The 17858-nt window shown below is 42.9% G+C and overlaps 2 protein-coding genes across 2 annotated transcripts in view; one reads left to right on the top strand and one right to left on the bottom strand.

The window, feature by feature from the left end:
- Positions 1-13551, top strand: part of LOC138949165 (uncharacterized) — a 29903-nt gene extending 16352 nt beyond the window's left edge. Inside the window, exons 9-14 of the mRNA XM_070320934.1 lie at positions 2342-2582; positions 9393-9473; positions 11280-11377; positions 11795-12000; positions 12178-12471; positions 13179-13551. Coding sequence (XP_070177035.1) covers positions 2342-2582; positions 9393-9473; positions 11280-11377; positions 11795-12000; positions 12178-12471; positions 13179-13491 — 1233 coding nt within the window. The 3' untranslated portion in view covers positions 13492-13551. The remainder of the gene's footprint in view (positions 1-2341; positions 2583-9392; positions 9474-11279; positions 11378-11794; positions 12001-12177; positions 12472-13178) is intronic.
- Positions 13552-17603: 4052 nt separating this feature from the next.
- Positions 17604-17858, bottom strand: part of LOC138949168 (uncharacterized) — a gene marked incomplete in the record, with an annotated part of 7479 nt that continues 7224 nt past the window's right edge. The window contains 1 exon segment of the mRNA XM_070320937.1: positions 17604-17858.

Genomic DNA, 17858 nt, shown 5'->3' on the forward strand with positions numbered 1-17858 from the left:
TGTTTTTAATCCAAATATAACATATTTATATGTTTTTTGAATCAGAAAATGATGAAGAATAAGATGAACGTAAATTTGGATCGTTTTATAAAAAATAAATTTTAATTACAATTTTCAGATTTTTAATGACCAAAGTCATCAATTAATTTTTAAGCCACCAAGCTGAAATGCAATACCAAAGTCCGGCCTTCGTCGAAGATTGCTTTACAAAAATGTCAATCAATTTGATTGAAAAATGAGGGTGTGACAGTGCACGGCCGCCTCAACTTTTACAAAAAGCCGGATATGACGTCATCAAAAACATTTATCAAAAAATGAAAACAACGTCTGGGGATTTCATACCCAGGAACTCTCATGTAAAATGTCATAAAGATCGGTCCAGTAGTTTACTCTGAATCGCTCTACACACACACACACACACACACACACACACACACACACACACACACACACACACACACACACACACACACACACTGACACACACACACACACACACACACACACATACACCACGACCCTCGTCTCGATTCCCCCTCTATGTTAAAACATTTAGTCAAAACTTGACTAAATGTAAAAACGAAAGAGGGTTCTGATTTTGGGCTTGAACATCGTAACAGCTAGTAAAGTATGACAAAGACTTCATGTTCCGGTAGGTGATTGAACAATATTTTATCTTTTTCTTTTTCTTTTTTCGGGGGGGGGGGGGGCTTTTGGTTTAAACAGAACTTTATTCAATTTTAATCATGACAAGAACAATGCATGGATGATTACATACTCAAGCATATAATGCTTATTTTAAGCAATCATAATAATTACAAAACAAGGATTAGCATGATGGCGGAATAAATACATCAACTCATTTCAGGAAACGAAGAAACAAAACAAAAACAAAACAGATACACAGACAAGCAGAAAATGGGAAGGGGTTGGTGATACAGGAGGTGGGGAAAGGGCACGAGAGAACAGGAATAGGAGTTAAGCCCGCCACCGACCACAGCCGAACCACGCCGAACCAGCTCGTCGAACGCTCGGCGAACATTCCACCGAACCAGTTCTGTGTACTAACTAATAGGGGAATCCCCTGATTTGATGACGTCGGCGACCGTTCGCCGAACCAGCCCGTCGCGGCCCGGCCGTAGCTAGCAGCTAGCTTAAGGGGAAAAGAAGAAGAAGAAGAAGACTTGGAGCGCCAACATTTGAGGAGAGTGGATCTCATTTCAATTGTAATAAGTGCACATAAGACACTCGCACAAAGTTAATGCATATTGTTAACAGAGGAAAAGTCACTACATTGCGCATAAATCGAGACATAATTAATAAGTCGAAAAACAACAAAAGAACATGAGAGAGGTTATGGGGAAAGATTTGTCAGGCAGCATGTCACATGACAGTGTCTAATAAATGTTATGAGTGAAATATAGAGGCTCAGTTACGGAACCTGCCCGTCTGTCTAATATAGTCCTGTACAGTTATGAATATGGTCTGGTTGACATTTCGTGGATATTGCGGGATGCCTTTCAATAATATTTCGATATACTTATAATCATTTGTCAAATTATCAATGGACAATAATCTTATATCTCTATACATGGGACAATGCAATAAGTAATGTTCAGCAGTCTCGCTGGGATAACCACACTCGCATTGAGGGCAATCCTTAAGGTGCCGCTTACATAAATCAAAATTCAAATCACTCATACCAATACGCAATCTGCAATGATGTACTTGTTCAAATCTTTCTCCAGAATAATAATGGCATGGTACTTTAAAATCAGCACTTGACAAATAATTTTTGAACTCGCTCAAGGAGGTGGTCATTTTAACGTTGTCTGGTAAGGTGTTCCACAGTACAATACAATACAATACAATACAATAAACTTTATTAATCTCTAAAAGAGAAATTGCATTGCTGAGCTTTTGTGTCCGTAATAAAACATACATAAAACATTCAAAAATAAACATTTGTTCTTTGTCATTCATACATTCTTCTGTTCTTATACATTTCTTCAATTCCTACATCAATATTCTATCATAATTATGTACATACATTTATTCTCTTTTAATGTACAGTCGTTTTTGGGACAAAAGAGTTGCGGAATAATTCGGTTCTATGAGGAGGCACGTGTCTTTCTAATGGTCTTCGTCTATGATACGGATTAATATCAACTACAAGAGGGGGCAATACATTTACTAAGTACTGGGGGGGGCTTTTGCGTTTTTGTTTGTTGGTTTGCATCTTGTGTATTTTGTTTGTTTGTTTTGTTCTGATTTGTCTTTGTGATTTTGGTGCATGCATATTAAAGCATTGACAAAATATGTCCCCCTATTTTCTGACCAGGAAGCCAACGTCAGCTGTGGAGCTATGGACATCTACGTGTCCATGACTGACCACAAGCCCGGCCCGGCCGTGTACGACTACAAGTATCAGGTTGAGCCTGGAACTCCCACAGTTCTGATCTTTAAAAAGAAACTGACCGCTGGAACCAAACTGTACATCACTGTTGTTGGCAAACCTCTCACTGGGTTTGCTGCGACCAACTGTACTTACAGATGGAATCTGCGTGTTACTCGACGCAAAGGTAGGAGTACATGGGGTAGTCGAGGTTTACATCAGGAGGGTGTGATGGGGAGGGTGTGATGGGGAGGGTGTGATGGGGAGGCAAGAGGCTGAGTTGTGGGAAGGGAGAGATACGGGTGGGGGGGGGGGGGGGGTGGAGGAGTGATAGTGAATTTGTGATGGGGAGGCAAGAGGCTGAGTTGTGGGAAGGGAGAGAGATACGGGTGTGGGGGGAGGGGGTGGAGGTGTGATAGTGAATTTGTGATGGGGAGGCAAGAGGCCGAGTTGTGGGAAGGGAGAGAGATACGGGTGGGGGGGAGGCGGAGGAGTGATAGTGAATTTGTGATGGGGAGGCAAGAGGCCGAGTTGTGGGAAGGGAAAGAGAGAGACGGGGGGGGGGTGGGGGGTGGGTGGTGGAGTGATAGTGAATTTGTGATGGGGAGGCAAGAGGCTGAGTTGTGGGAAAGGAGAGAGAGAGACGGGGGGGGGGGGGGGTGGGGGTGGGTGGTGGAGTGATAGTGAATTTGTGATGGGGAGGCAAGAGGCTGAGTTGTGGGAAAGGAGAGAGAGAGACGGGGGGGGGGGGGGGGTGGGGGTGGGTGGTGGAGTGATAGTGAATTTGTGATGGAGAGACAAGAGGCTGAGGTGTGGGAAGGGGGAGAGAGAGCAGGGGGGGGGGGAGTGATAGTGAATGTGTGATGGGGAGACAAGAGGCTGAGTTGTGGGAAAGGAGAGAGAGAGCAGGGGGGGGGGGGAGAGTGATAGTGAAAGTGTGAAGGGGAGACAAGAGGCCGAGTCGTGGGAAGGGAGAGAGGGAGCAGGGGGGGGGGGGAGAGTGATGGCTGAGTTGTGGGAAGGGAGAGAGAGAGATACGGGTGGGGGGTGGAGTGATAGTGAATTTGTGATGGGGAGGCAAGAGGCTGAGTTGTGAGAAGGGAGAGAGAGAGACGGGGGGGGGGGGGGGGGGGGGAGTGATGGTGAATGTGTGATGGGGAGACAAGAGGCTGAGTTGTGGGAAGGGGGAGAGAGAGCAGGGGGGGGGGAGAGTGATGGTGAATGTGTGATGGAGAGACAAGAGGCTGAGTTGTGGGAAAGGAGAGAGAAAGCAGCGGGGGAAGGGGGGGGGGGGGGAAGTGATGGTAAATGTGTGATGGTGTTGAGGAGATAACTGCTGCTATACTATCAGGTAGTATGCTGACGAATAATTCCCCTTGGTTAATTATGTATGCAGACATGCGTGGAAATAAAGTACCTTCCTTTTCCTGCTACACACGATGTCGGCTGTCCTTCTGTATGAATGACTATTATCTGCATCCATCTGGCATGTTACGTAAACGAACCCAGACCAACACGTTACATGGTGGCAGCGCGTGAGTACTCTGTTCTGGTAGACTAGATCTGGACGCGATGGCATTTAAACCTCCATCGAATTTTCCATTCGACAACCCGTCGGCATGGCCAGATTGGAAACAGCGCTTTCTTCGATACAGAATCGCATCGAAGCTGAACAAAGAAGAGCAGATAGTACAAGTTAGTAGTCTCATATACTCAATGGGGAGTGATGCAGAGAAGATACTAGCCCAGTTTAACCTCTCTGAAGAAGATGGAAACAAGTTTGACATTGTTCTTGCTCGTTTGGACACACACTTTGCACCAAAGCGAAACGTGATTCACGAGAGAGCAAAATTCTACAGAAGAGACCAGAAGGAAGGAGAAACAGTGGAACAGTACGTGCGTGCATTGTTTGATTTGACACAGTATGCTGATTTTGAAAACAAAGATGATGCAATCAGAGACAGGCTCGTTCTCGGGTGCAACGATAGTGAATGTTCAGAGAAACTTCAACTTCAAAGCGACCTGACTCTAGAAAAAGCAGTGACGTTTGCTAGACAACAGGAACAAGTGAAATCAGAAATACAGCAGCAAAGAGGTCAAACAGCAAGTGCATCGCTCGACGCGGCTTCTTTCAAGTACAAAAGACGACCAGTGGCGGCTGGCAACAAACCGACGAGCACCACAGGCGCGCGGAGCACCACAGGCGCGTGTAGCAAGTGCGGCGGAACGCACCAACGGGGACAGTGTCCAGCACATGGAAAGAAATGCAACAAGTGTCATAAAATCTCACATTTTGCTCGTGTGTGTAGAAGCAAAAGTGTGAACGAGGTTAATTCAGCACCAGCAAACAACGTACCACAGGTGACTGAAGAGACATTTTTTGTTGATTCTGTGGACAGTGGTGAAGAACCATGGAGAGTCGATATCAACATCCTACACAGAAAGGTGAACTTCAAAATAGACACCGGTGCAGATGTGAACATCGTGAGCAAGCGAACCTGGAGCTTTTTGGGAAAGCCGAAACTACAGCCATGTGAGACTGTAAGACTGATAAGTCCAGGTGGTAAACTGAACGTCATGGGAAGTTTCCAGTCGACAGTGACAGACCTGCCTGTCAAAGTGTACGTCATCGACAATGAAACAGACAACCTTCTGAGCAGAAAGACGGCAAACTCCATGGGTTTAGTGAAAAGACTGAACAGTGTGAACTTCGGTGAAGTGAAATGTACACCAGTCAAGATAAAGCTGAGAGAAAAAGCAGTTCCTTACTCCATTCTGGTGGCATAACACATTCAAATTCCTCTCATGGACAAAGTGAAGGAGGAATTGAAGAGAATGAAAGAAGGAAACGTCATCGAGGAGATCACAGAGCCTACAGAATGGGTAGCGCCTATCGTACCGGTGGTGAAACCGAACGGCAAGATTAGAATCTGTGTTGATCTGAAGAAGTTGAACCAGGCTGTCGAGCGTGAACGCTACATAATGCCGACAGTAGACGACGTCATACACCAGCTACGTGGATCATCAGTGTTCTCGAAGCTTGACGCTGCATCGGGATTTTGGCAGATACCCTTGGACAGAGAAACTGCCAAACTCACTACTTTCATAACTCCTTTCGGGCGTTATTTCTTCACGCACCTACCCTTTGGGATCAGCTCAGCACCAGAAATCTTCCAGAGAATTATGACAGAGATTCTGGTGAACATTCCAGGCGTTGTATGCTACTACGACGACATCCTTTGCCACTCACGAGACAACGAAGAACATGCTCGTCTTCTTCATCAAGTACATGCCAGACTGCAAGAAGTGGGTCTACGGCTGAACGACGAAAAGTGTGAGTACAACAAGTCTGAGATAAACTTCCTTGGACACATCATCAGTAAAGACGGCATTCGACCTGACACGTCGAAAGTTGAGGCTATCAGCAACATGGTGGAACCAACGAACGTGACTGAACTCAAGCGGTACCTGGGTATGGTGAACTATCTTGGTCGCTATCTCCCAAACCTGTCTTCAGTCCTGAGACCATTGAATCAGCTACTGACGAAAGAAAGTGTGTGGTCGTGGGGACCAGAACAGACAGAAGCGTTCGCCAAAGTGAAACGCTTACTGACTACTGCACCTACCTTGGCGTTCTTTGATCCAGCTAAACCAACGACGGTGAGCGCTGACGCAAGCAGTTACGGACTGGGCGCAGTGTTGTTGCAGGAACACGAAGAGGGACTTCGTCCTGTGGCTTTCTGTTCCAGAACTCTCACAGAAGCTGAAGAACGCTACGCTCAGATAGAGAAAGAGTGTCTCGCGACAGTGTGGGCGTGTGAGAAATTCGAGAGATACCTGGTTGGCCTCGAAACGTTTGTATTGTGCACAGATCACAAACCCCTCATACCCTTGATAAACACAAAGGACTTAACGGATACGCCACTGCGTTGCCAACGCATGCTCATGCGTTTGATGCGTTTCAAACCCGAAGCCAGATACAACCCCGGAAAAGAGATGTTCGTGGCGGACACACTTTCACGTAGTCCCTTGACGGGAGGCAAAACTTCTCTTCGACAAGAAGAACTACAGAACGACGTAGAAGCTTACGTCGACACAGTCGCATCCTCGTGGCCAATGTCAGACCGCAGGCTTGAGCAGATTCGGGCAGACACTCTCAAAGACGTCAACCTGAAAACAGCGCTCGAGTACACCGAGACTGGGTGGCCGCGGTACAAAGAAGATGTGAAGCTAGCAGCCAGAGATTTGTTTGCAGTGAGAGGAGAACTTACTGTAAACAACGGCCTACTCATCAAGGGCGACAGATACTGGAACACATCCATGATGGACATCAAGGTGTGAACAAGTGTAGGGAGCGAGCCAACCAATGTGTGTGGTGGCCTCGCATTAGCAAGGACATCCAGGATCGGGTAGCTAAGTGCAACTTCTGCACCGAGCGCCTACCCACTCAGCGTTCAGAACCATTGATTCCATCAGCTCTGCCAGAGAGACCATTCCAAAAAGTGGGAACTGACTTGATGGAACTGAATGGACAGAACTACCTAGTCGTGATGGACTATTATTCCAGATACCTGGATGTAGCTTACCTACCAGATACAACGTCCAGAACAGTGATTCTGAAGCTCAAGAACATTTTCGCTCGTCATGGGATTCCAGAGACTCTTGTATCAGACAATGGTACACAATTTACGTCGGCCGAGTTTCAAGCATTTTCGAGAGACTGGTGTTTCAAGCACGTAACGTCTAGCCCTCACTACCCTCAGGCAAACGGCGAGGCGGAAAGCGCGGTGAAAATCGCGAAAAGGATTCTCTGCCAGGACGACATTTTCTTGGGACTGTTGGTGTATCGTTCAACACCGATACCTGCCCTTGGAGCAAGTCCAGCAGAACTAGCGTTCGGAAGGCGACTTCGAAACACCCTACCATGTCTTCCTGAGAACTTGAAACCGAAGAACATCAACCGAGACGAACTACAACAGCGTGACGAAGCAGCCAAAAGGAGGCAGAAGCAGACATTCGACAGGCACCACGGGGTACAGTCACTTTCACCTCTACAGCCAGGCGACCAATTTTTCGTCAAGTGTGACGGTGAGAAGGGGTGGAAACTTCCAGCTGAGGTGCGAGAGCAGTGCGCACCAAGATCCTACATCGCCCGTACACCTACTGGGGACCGAAGACGCAACCGGAAACATCTTCGTCTTCGTCCGGTGGCTCCAGCTCCAGCCAGCAGAGAAGCCGATCCAGTACCGGAAGCGGTACCAGACACCGTTCCAGGTGTTGACCCTGATCCTCCACCAGATAGCAGTGTGGATACCGAGGACAGTACTCCGACACCCGGAGACTACGTAACTCGCAGTGGCCGAACTGTAAAGAAGCCAGCGAGATTTGAAGAACAGTAATTTCTGTGTACACCAGATTTCCAGTGTTCCGGAGGTATCGGAACGTACCGAGAAATAATATTTCAGATTCGTTTTCTTTTGTTAAAGTTTATGAACGCTATCCAGTAAAGATAAGCAACAGTGTGTTCATTTGACGGACGGTAATCTGTAACAGTGGAATCGGAACATTATCGCGAACAGACAGAAGTTAAAAGAATCAGAACATTATGTTAACCGTTTCGGTATTTTGAATTTATGTCGGAAGTTGCATGTTCTGGTATTCATAAAGTTAAAGATGGTTTCTTTAATTCCTTTTGTAAAAGGGGGAGATGTTGAGGAGATAACTGCTGCTATACTATCAGGTAGTATGCTGACGAATAATTCCCCTTGGTTAATTATGTATGCAGACATGCGTGGAAATAAAGTACCTTCCTTTTCCTGCTACACACGATGTCGGCTGTCCTTCTGTATGAATGACTATTATCTGCATCCATCTGGCATGTTACGTAAACGAACCCAGACCAACACGTTACAGATGGGGAGGCAAGAGGCTGAGTTGTGGGAAGGGGGAGAGAGAGCAGGGGAGGGGGGGGGGGGCAGAGTGATGGTGAATGTGTGATTGGGAGACAAGAGCCCGAGTTGTTGGAAGGGAGGGAGAGAGAGGGGGGGGGGGGGGTTGAGTGATGGTGAATGTGTGATAGGGAGGTAAGAGGCCGAGTTGTGGGAAGGGAAAGAGAGAGAGGGGGGAGAGAGTGATGGTGAATGTGTGATAGGAAGGCAAGAGGCCGAGTTGTGGGAAGGGAAAGAGAGAGAGGGGGGGGGGGGAGAGTGATGGTGAATGTGTGATAGGAAGGCAAGAGGCCGAGTTGTGGGGAGGGAGAGGGGGAGGGAGAGTGATGGTGAATGTGTGATAGGAAGGCAAGAGGCCGAGTTGTGGGGAGGGAGAGAGAGAGAGGGGGGGGAGAGTGATGGTGAATGTGTGATAGGGAGGCAAGAGGCCGAGTTGTGGGGAGGGAGAGAGAGCAGGGTGGGAGGAGAGGTATGGTGAATGTGTGATAGGAAGGCAAGAGGCCGAGTTGTGGGGAGGGAGAGAGAGAGGTGGGGGGAGAGTGATGGTGAATGTGTGATAGGGAGGCAAGAGGCCGAGTTGTGGGGAGGGAGAGAGAGGGGGGGGAGAGTGATGGTGAATGTGTGATAGGGAGGCAAGAGGTCGAGTTGTGGGAAGGGAGAGAAAGCAGAGTGGGGAGAGAACTTGCGAGTTTTGGTGTCTGAGAAGTCCTGAAAGAATAGGTGAGGGGGGTACCCGGGTGGTATCTGCAATGTGAATGTGTGTGTGTGTGTGTGTGTGTGTTTGTGCATGCACATGTGCATATTTGTGTGTGTGTATGTGCGTGTGTGTATGGGTATGTGTATATATATGTGTGTGTGTGTGTGGGGGGAGGGGGGTTTGTGTGTTCGTGTATGTGTGCGTGTGTTTGTTTGAATTTTTGGGGGCGGTGACGAATTTTGTTGTTGTGTGTTAGAATATTGTTTCATTACTAAATAATCTGAATAAAATCATGATATTTTGAACGTCAGTGAAATGTGACAACTTTGTTCATTGTTTATTATTTACGCAGCTGTAAAAGTCATCTGTAAGGAAAACGGTGTCAAGCGAAAGTGCAAGAAAAGTGATATCGTCAAGGCTGGGCTGTGTAAAAGTGAGTTCCAACAGTTCTCCCTTTCTTCCGTCATTCCTATCTTCTTTTCTCTTCATCTGACCTTTTTCGATTCTCAATGATGTGGAATTTGTTTGTTCGTTTGTTTGTTATAGGTTGTATTTTTTTTGTACTTCTTTTTTTGTACTTATCTCCCTTATTCTCGCTGTCTCATTCTTTTTATATTTAGTCAAGTTTTGACTAAATATTTTAACATCGAGGGAGAATCGAAACGAGGGTCGTGGTGTATGTGCGTCTGTGTGTGTGTGTGTGTGTGTGTGTAGAGCGATTCAGACAAAACTACTTTACCGATCTTTATGAAATTTGACATGAGAGTTCCTGGGTATGAAATCCCTGAACATTTTTTTCATTTTTTTGATAAATGTCTTTGATGACGTCATATCCGGCTTTTCGTGAAAGTTGAGGCGGCACTGTCACGCCCTCATTTTTCAACCAAATTGGTTGAAATTTTGGTCAAGTAATCTTCGACGAAGCCCGGACTTCGGTATTGCATTTCAGCTTGGTGGCTTAAAAATTAATCAATGACTTTGGTCATTAAAAATCGGAAAATTGTAAAAAAAAATAAAAATTTATAAAACGATCCAAATTTACGTGTATCTTGTTCTCCATCATTTGCTGATTCCAAAAACATATAAATATGTTATATTCGGATTAAAAACAAGCTCTGAAAATTAAATATATAAAAATTATTATCAAAATTAAATTGTCCAAATCAATTTAAAAACACTTTCATCTTATTCCTTGTCGGTTCCTGATTCCAAAAACATATAGATATTATATGTTTGGATTAAAAACACGCTCAGAAAGTTAAAACAAAGAGAGGTACAGAAAAGCGTGCTATCCTTCTTAGCGCAACTACTACCCCGCTCTTCTTGTCAATTTCACTGCCTTTGCCATGAGCGGTGGACTGACGATGCTACGAGTATACGGTCTTGCTGAAAAATGGCATTGCGTTCAGTTTCATTCTGTGAGTTCGACAGCTACTTGACTAAATATTGTATTTTCGCCTTACGCGACTTGTTTGTTTTGTTCTTTTGTTTCGATAGTGTGTTCTTTTCTTTTCTTTTAAATTTTTTTCTGTTCATCTCATTTTCTTGTTTTATGTATGTCTTTCTGTTCTTTCATTGTCTTGTTCTTCTCTCTTTCTTTCTTTCGTTTGTTCTTTGATTCATTTTTCCACTTCACTTCACTTTAACTCACTTCACTTTTCTTGTTCCTCTGTTAACTGTACTTTTCTTCACTTTTCTGAAACTAATTTTATGTCTAATTATTGTTGTAGTTTATTTATGTTTGTTTACGTCAAATACTTTTCATGATTGTGCTCCTTGTTTCTTACTCTCTTGTTTTGACTTTGTTAGTATTTCTCCTGATTTCTTTTTTTTAAATGTTGCTTTGTCTGCTCATTGATTACTATCGTTTGTATTTATTCAGAGTTCCCACGTTTCTTTCTCTACTCTAGTGTCTGTCTTGTCTTTTCCTTTCTTGTCCAAAATGTTCAAATGTTCATTCTAGAACTTTATCTATTTAATTTTGTTTGTTTGTCTGTCTTTTTCTTTTTTCTTTGTTTCTTTGTTTCTTTTTATATTTGTAATTGATTTCGCTTTTAGATCTATGTTTGACACAGAATTACTTTTTGAATACAAAAGAGAAACAACTCTGCATTAATTTGCTCATGTTGAAATATACTTCAACGGCAACTGATTCTGAACAACGAAGACTGAAAGATAGAATTTAACGTAACATAATAACCATGACGCACTTACATTGGTTGGGGTATTATTGTTTCAGAGAATAAGATGCCATTTAAAAACCCGTGCACCCGGAAGAACTTGAAGAAACGCCTCCTGAGACATCCCCACCCCTTTGACTCGACCAAGTTCTTGCTGGTAAATTTCGACTTATTTGTTCTGATATACCTAAGTGTGAAGTTTTAAAGCTCTAGTTTTAATAATGCCGAGATAACGTCAAGGTTAAGTATATTTTGTCTATGGACAGTCTAACACTGCTCATTACTAAGGCTCTCCTGATCGCTCGGTTGAGTAAAAAACAACCATAAAACTCAATAATATGCAGACAATGAATCATGATACAACAAAACAACAACACACCAAACAACCAACCAAAAAACCTACCAATCTACAACAAACCAAACAAACAACAGTTGTCAGTACTACGCGGATACTGTAAACGAGACACTTTCATATTTTCTATATCTTACAGCGCTGTACGTATTATTGTAAAAGTAACGACATAGTACATCGATCAACAGCACTGTCACACAAACACATGGTGTACGTTTTCAGTGTGACTTTGCCGGCAAAGTGTACGTGGTGTCGTGTCCAGGCGAGGACATCTTCAACCCCGAGACGCGCGAGTGTGGATTCACCTCAGTGTGCACGTGTGGAGGAGGGAACGACGACGACCCCGCGCCCAGCACTGGGAACCCCTGCACACCGGAAGCTATTGCCAACGGCCAGTTCTACTTCACCTACAGCCCTGATGATACCAAGTGAGTTGCTCCTCCTATGATAAGGTGAACAATTCATGAGATATTTGTGTGTAAATGCGTGATTTAGAGTAGTCGCTCTACGTGCGAGAGCGGGTTAAAAAAGCTCGCTGGTGCGTGTGTACGTGTGCGAGGTCTTTTTCTCGTGTATTAATATCACATGAACATTTCTTTCCCTAGGTTCATCCAGTGTGACGAGTGGGGCCAGTCATGGGTGATGCCTTGCGCTCCTGGCACCGTCTGGTCACAGGACGCCTACACATGTATCCACAAGGGAGCCGACTCTGGATCTTCCTCTACCTCTGCCTCTACCCCTGCCTCTACCTCTGCCCCTGCCCCTCCCCCTGCCTCCCCGTCCCCTCACTCTCTGTCTACCACTGCCAGCTTGCCTGGTTCTTATGGCACAAACCCGTGCACACCTCAGGCCCTTGACAATGAGCAGTTCTACTTTCCTTACAACTCCGATGAAACCAAGTGAGTAAAGTGTGATTTGCGCTACGAAGGAAAAGGGGGACCAAATTGACCGACATTTGGTGAAAAAGAAACAACCAACCAAACAAATGAAAGAAATAAACCCCAAAATAGTGGTTAAAAAAACTGAATATTCTACAGAACACCAGATATGTCAAGACAAAGCCAAGAGTTTGAATGACTGGAAAAGGATATACAGTAAGGCACTATAATCTACCTCGAATAACACAAGTATCAAGGTTTTAAGTTTTAAATTACCGGAAGCTGTTCTTGTTCTAGATGTACACTTTCTTTTGATACTTTTATTAATTAATCTAAAAAAACACTAAAAAAACTAAGCTCATTTTCTCATCTCAACCAAATATCCAATCCACGACCGATCCAATCCCTCGTTCACATATTCAAAGAAAAATTCACCCACAATAAAAAGAAAAGTGAAGTTTATATGGAACGTTTAATTAAAGACAAAACAAAAATAATCATTCTTATAATCTACGACGTATCGGTTTTTAATTTGATTGGTTGGGTGGCTGTTGTCTTTGTGTGCCCCTTTACCTTATTTTCCTATTCGGGACCGATTCAATTTTGTTTCCGTCCTGAGTTAGTGTAAGCGAACAAGGTAAAGAACATAAAAAGAATAAGAACAGTTTATATCTTTGAGATGTTTTTCCTCAAACACAAATATTTTGTTCATATTCCACCCGCTACAGGTTCATTCAGTGTGACGAGTGGGGCAACGCGTGGGTGATGCCGTGTGAACCGGGCACCTTCTGGTCTCAGGACCACTACGACTGCATCAAGAAAGGAGACCCTGCCCCCTCACCGGGCCCCACCATCACCTGCTCTTCCACTGACATCTCCGTGCCAGACCCTTGCGACCAGCATGCGTACTACAACTGCGTGAACGGAGAGGCGATGAGAAAGGAGTGTTTTCCGTCGGATCTCTTCTATAACACTGTAACCAAACTCTGCTCCTACGATGATGTCAATGCAACTCCCATTGATGCTTCTTGTGACCGCTAAACTTTGATGGGTTCTTTTGACCTCAAACATGTTGCTTTTTATATTTAGTCAAGTTCTGACTAAATATTTTAACATCGAGGGGGAATCGAGACGAGGGTCGTGGTGTATGTGTGTCTGTCTGTCTGTGCGTGTGTGTGTGTGTGTGTGTGTGTGTGTGTGTGTGTGTGTGTGTAGAGCGATTCAGACTAAACTACTGGACCGATCTTTATGAAATTTGACATGAGAGTTCCTGGGTATGAAATCCCCGAACGTTTTTTTCATTTTTTTGATAAATGTCTTTGATGACGTCATATCCGGCTTTTCGTGAAAGTTGAGGCGGCACTGTCACGCCCTCATTTTTCAACCAAATTGGTTGAAATTTTGGTCAAGTAATGTTCGACGAAGCCCGGACTTCGGTATTGCATTTCAGCTTGGTGGCTTAAACATTAATTAATGACTTTGGTCATTAAAAATCTGAAAATTGTAAAAAAAAATAACAATTTATAAAACGATCCAAATTTACGTTTATCTTATTCTCCATCATTTGCTGATTCCAAAAACATATAAATATGTTATATTCGGATTAAAAACAAGCTCTGAAAATTAAATATATAAAAATTATTATCAAAATTGTTTTTTCGAAATCAATTTAAAAACACTTTCATCTTATTCCTTGTCGGTTCCTGATTCCAAAAATATATAGATATGATATGTTTGGATTAAAAACACGCTCAGAAAGTTAAAACGAAGAGAGGTACAGAAAAGCGTGCTATGCAGCATAGCGTAACCACTACCCCGCTCTTCTTGTCAATTTCACTGCCAATGCCGTGAGCGGTGGACCACGAGTATACGGTCTTGCTGCGTTGCATTGCGTTCAGTTTCATTCTGTGAGTTCGACAGCTACTTGACTAAATATTGTATTTTCGCCTTACGCGACTTGTTATATTTAGTCAAGTTTTGACTAAATATTTTAACATCGAGGGGGAATCGAAACGAGGGTATGGTGTATGTGTGTCTGTGTGTGTGTGTGTGTAGAGCGATTCAGACTAAACTACTGGACCGATCTTTATGAAATTTGACATGAGAGTTCCTGGGTATGATATCCCCGAACGTTTTTTTCATTTTTTTGATAAATGTCTTTGATGACGTCATATCCGGCTTTTCGTGAAAGTTGAGGCGGCACTGTCACGCCCTCATTTTTCAACCAAATTGGTTGAAATTTTGGTCAAGTAATCTTCGACGAAGCCCGGGGTTCGGTATTGCATTTCAGCGTGGTGGCTTAAAAATTAATTAATGACTTTGGTCATTAAAAATCTGAAAATTGTAAAAAAAAATAAAAATTTATAAAACGATCCAAATTTACGTTTATCTTATTCTCCATCATTTGCTGATTCCAAAAACATATAAATATGTTATATTCGGATTAAAAACAAGCTCTGAAAATTAAATATATAAAAATTATTATCACATTTTTTTTTGGAAATCGTTTTAAAAACACTTTCATCTTATTCCTTGTCGGTTCCTGATTCCAAAAACATATAGATATGATATGTTTGGATTAAAAACACGCTCAGAAAGTTAAAACGAAGAGAGGTACAGAAAAGCGTGCTATGCAGCATAGCGTAACCACTACCCCGCTCTTCTTGTCAATTTCACTGCCTATGCCGTGAGCGGTGGACCACGAGTATACGGTCTTGCTGCGTTGCATTGCGTTCAGTTTCATTCTGTGAGTTCGACAGCTACTTGACTAAATATTGTATTTTCGCCTTACGCGACTTGTTGTTTGTTGCTTCCATGTGCTCCCCCACAGAGAGTGGCAGTGTCGATCAGCTCTCAAGATGCACTCTGACTTGATTCATTATGGCATTACAAACAATGTAAAAATGACAGACTGCTAACGTCCCAGGACATTTCACTTGCCACAAACTGTTAATTGCTAAGTTCTCATTATGACGCCAGTAATAATCTGAGTTTTGCTGACACATTCTCGCTTTTCTTTTCTTTCATTGTGTCACAAAAAAGACCAAGTCTCTAAACATCAAAACAAAGGCCGTTTAGTGAACTAGCAAGCTGTGTTTAAGACTCAAAGTACTATGATGCTTACCTCCCTTACAACATAATCATAGAATTGCATGGTTTATATAACAAATTAAAGAGTAAGAGAAAGTATTCTTGTAATCTCTAAGTTGTCCAATTGTTTTCTTCTTTTTTTATATTATCCGTGGGTATTTTATTTTTATAAGGAGAGAGCAGAGGTTTAGCATTCCCTCCCTTTTCTCATTTTGTTCAGCTTCCGTTTTGCGACTTCTCTTTGTTTTGTGTTGCTTTTCTTGTACGCTTGCCTGACAGAAGCATTCAAAGGCGAAGCTTTTCATCCCTACAAACTTTGGCATAGTCAGTAAAGACCAAATTGCTTTTTAAACAAAGTGTGTGTATATCATATCAGTAGTACACATCTGGGAAGGCTAAATTATAAACTCTTGCCACTTTGTCTCTAATTGCATACAGACCAAAACAGATGTAAGATTGTTACCGATCTAAGACACTGCAATCTATGTGTATAAGTAACCCTCCAATATATCACCTCCCCGCCCCTCTAACAAATGGGACTTTTCATTCTTCTGTAAAATCCTCTCATAATAAAGCATCCGTTCTGAGTTGACATTTTTGAATTTTCTTCCAGATTGTTGTGTGTATGCGTATGTTTTGTCCTTTCTCAGTTGTTTGTTGGTTTTCAACATCCCTTCAACCAATGTGACTGTGCGAGACCGGTATGCATGCATTCACTCATCTATCAAAAAATGTTCATTTTTTAAAACGAACGACCGAGCGAACAAACGAACGAACGATCTTTATTGCTCAAGGATGAAGATTTTAGGCTGTCGCCTAGTCTTACGATCTGTCCCTGCCAAAACTACGACGTAAAAATGGAGACAACCAAAAAGAACAATTACAAACAAACACGAACATAAGTGATAAGTCTGTACCAATACTTATTTTACAATACTACCCATCCGACTATTTACAAAAAAGAAATCGTTAACAATTACATGTCAATGATAAGCAAGGGAACAACAAACCAACCAACCAAACAGACAAACAGATTTCAAAAGCAATAACATTTCAGTTACCAAATAACCAAGGGAAGAAGCACCACAACTACAACACAACAATCAGCTGGAGTAATGGACCGCTCCGATCTGTCTTTTAGACACTTGTGAACTAGCTGCAACTAACCACTCATCTCACATTGCATCAACAGTGTACGACAGCGATTGACCCTGAAAATCAACTTCACGCACGCACGCACGCACGCACGCACACACACACACACACACACACACACACACACACACACACACACACACACACACACACACTATAAAACAAACACACACACACACACTACAAATCAGTAAGTTTATTGCAAAACAAAAATATAGCACTAGGTAACACGACCTTTCAAACAACAACAACATCAACGACATCAATACAGACCTGTTTACCCTTACGATTTTGGCGTAATTTATTACGATTTTCTGCAAAAAATACGCCATTCCGCTATCCGTATCAAGACTACGATTTTGACAAATAATAAAAATATAAAAAAAAAAAAAGTTAAAAAAAATTATTATTTTTTTATTAATTTACATGTTTGGCATTGTTTTTTTCAATGGCAAAATGGGGTGAAAAAGCACAGGACTGACCAGAGATCATGTCTGTCTGATGAGACGCTGGAGAGCCTTCTAGTGGTGAAGTCTCGCCCTCACTCATTCGGCAAGTACAGTAGAGAAGCACTTGACACACTGAAAAAGGCCTACTACGAGCAAAAGAAAAAGAATCAGTGATGCATGTGCTTTTGATGTGATCTTCTTTGAAATTATGATGACTACAAAAACTGACTGATGTGTTTTGTTTGTGAATGATGGATATATGTGCATGATTGCGTTTCGCAGACACAGTTGTCATGTGCGTTGTAATTGGCGACGAATGCTGGATGATTACTATTTTTGTGCCAGGATTACTATTTTTGGGGCTGAGCATTACTCCAAAACACTTATGGGGGTAAACAGGTCTGTCAATAACAACAACAACAACAACAACAACAACAACAATAACAACAACAACAACAACACACCGATCACGCACGCACACACACACACACATACACATGTTCACGCACACACACACACACACACACACGCACACACACACACACACACACACACACTAATACAACTACTACGAACTAAGAGCAATCCAAAGCAATAATAATAAAAAAAGTTATCTACATTTTACGAGAGAGAAAAATCCGAGGATAGGGGAAGGGGAAGGGGGAGATTGATAAAGGAGAGAATGAATGTTCATCCGTCTCCCAAAGAAGAAAA

Source organism: Littorina saxatilis, linkage group LG15 (assembly GCF_037325665.1).
Source record: "Littorina saxatilis isolate snail1 linkage group LG15, US_GU_Lsax_2.0, whole genome shotgun sequence".
In the NCBI taxonomy this organism is placed as follows: domain Eukaryota; kingdom Metazoa; phylum Mollusca; class Gastropoda; order Littorinimorpha; family Littorinidae; genus Littorina; species Littorina saxatilis.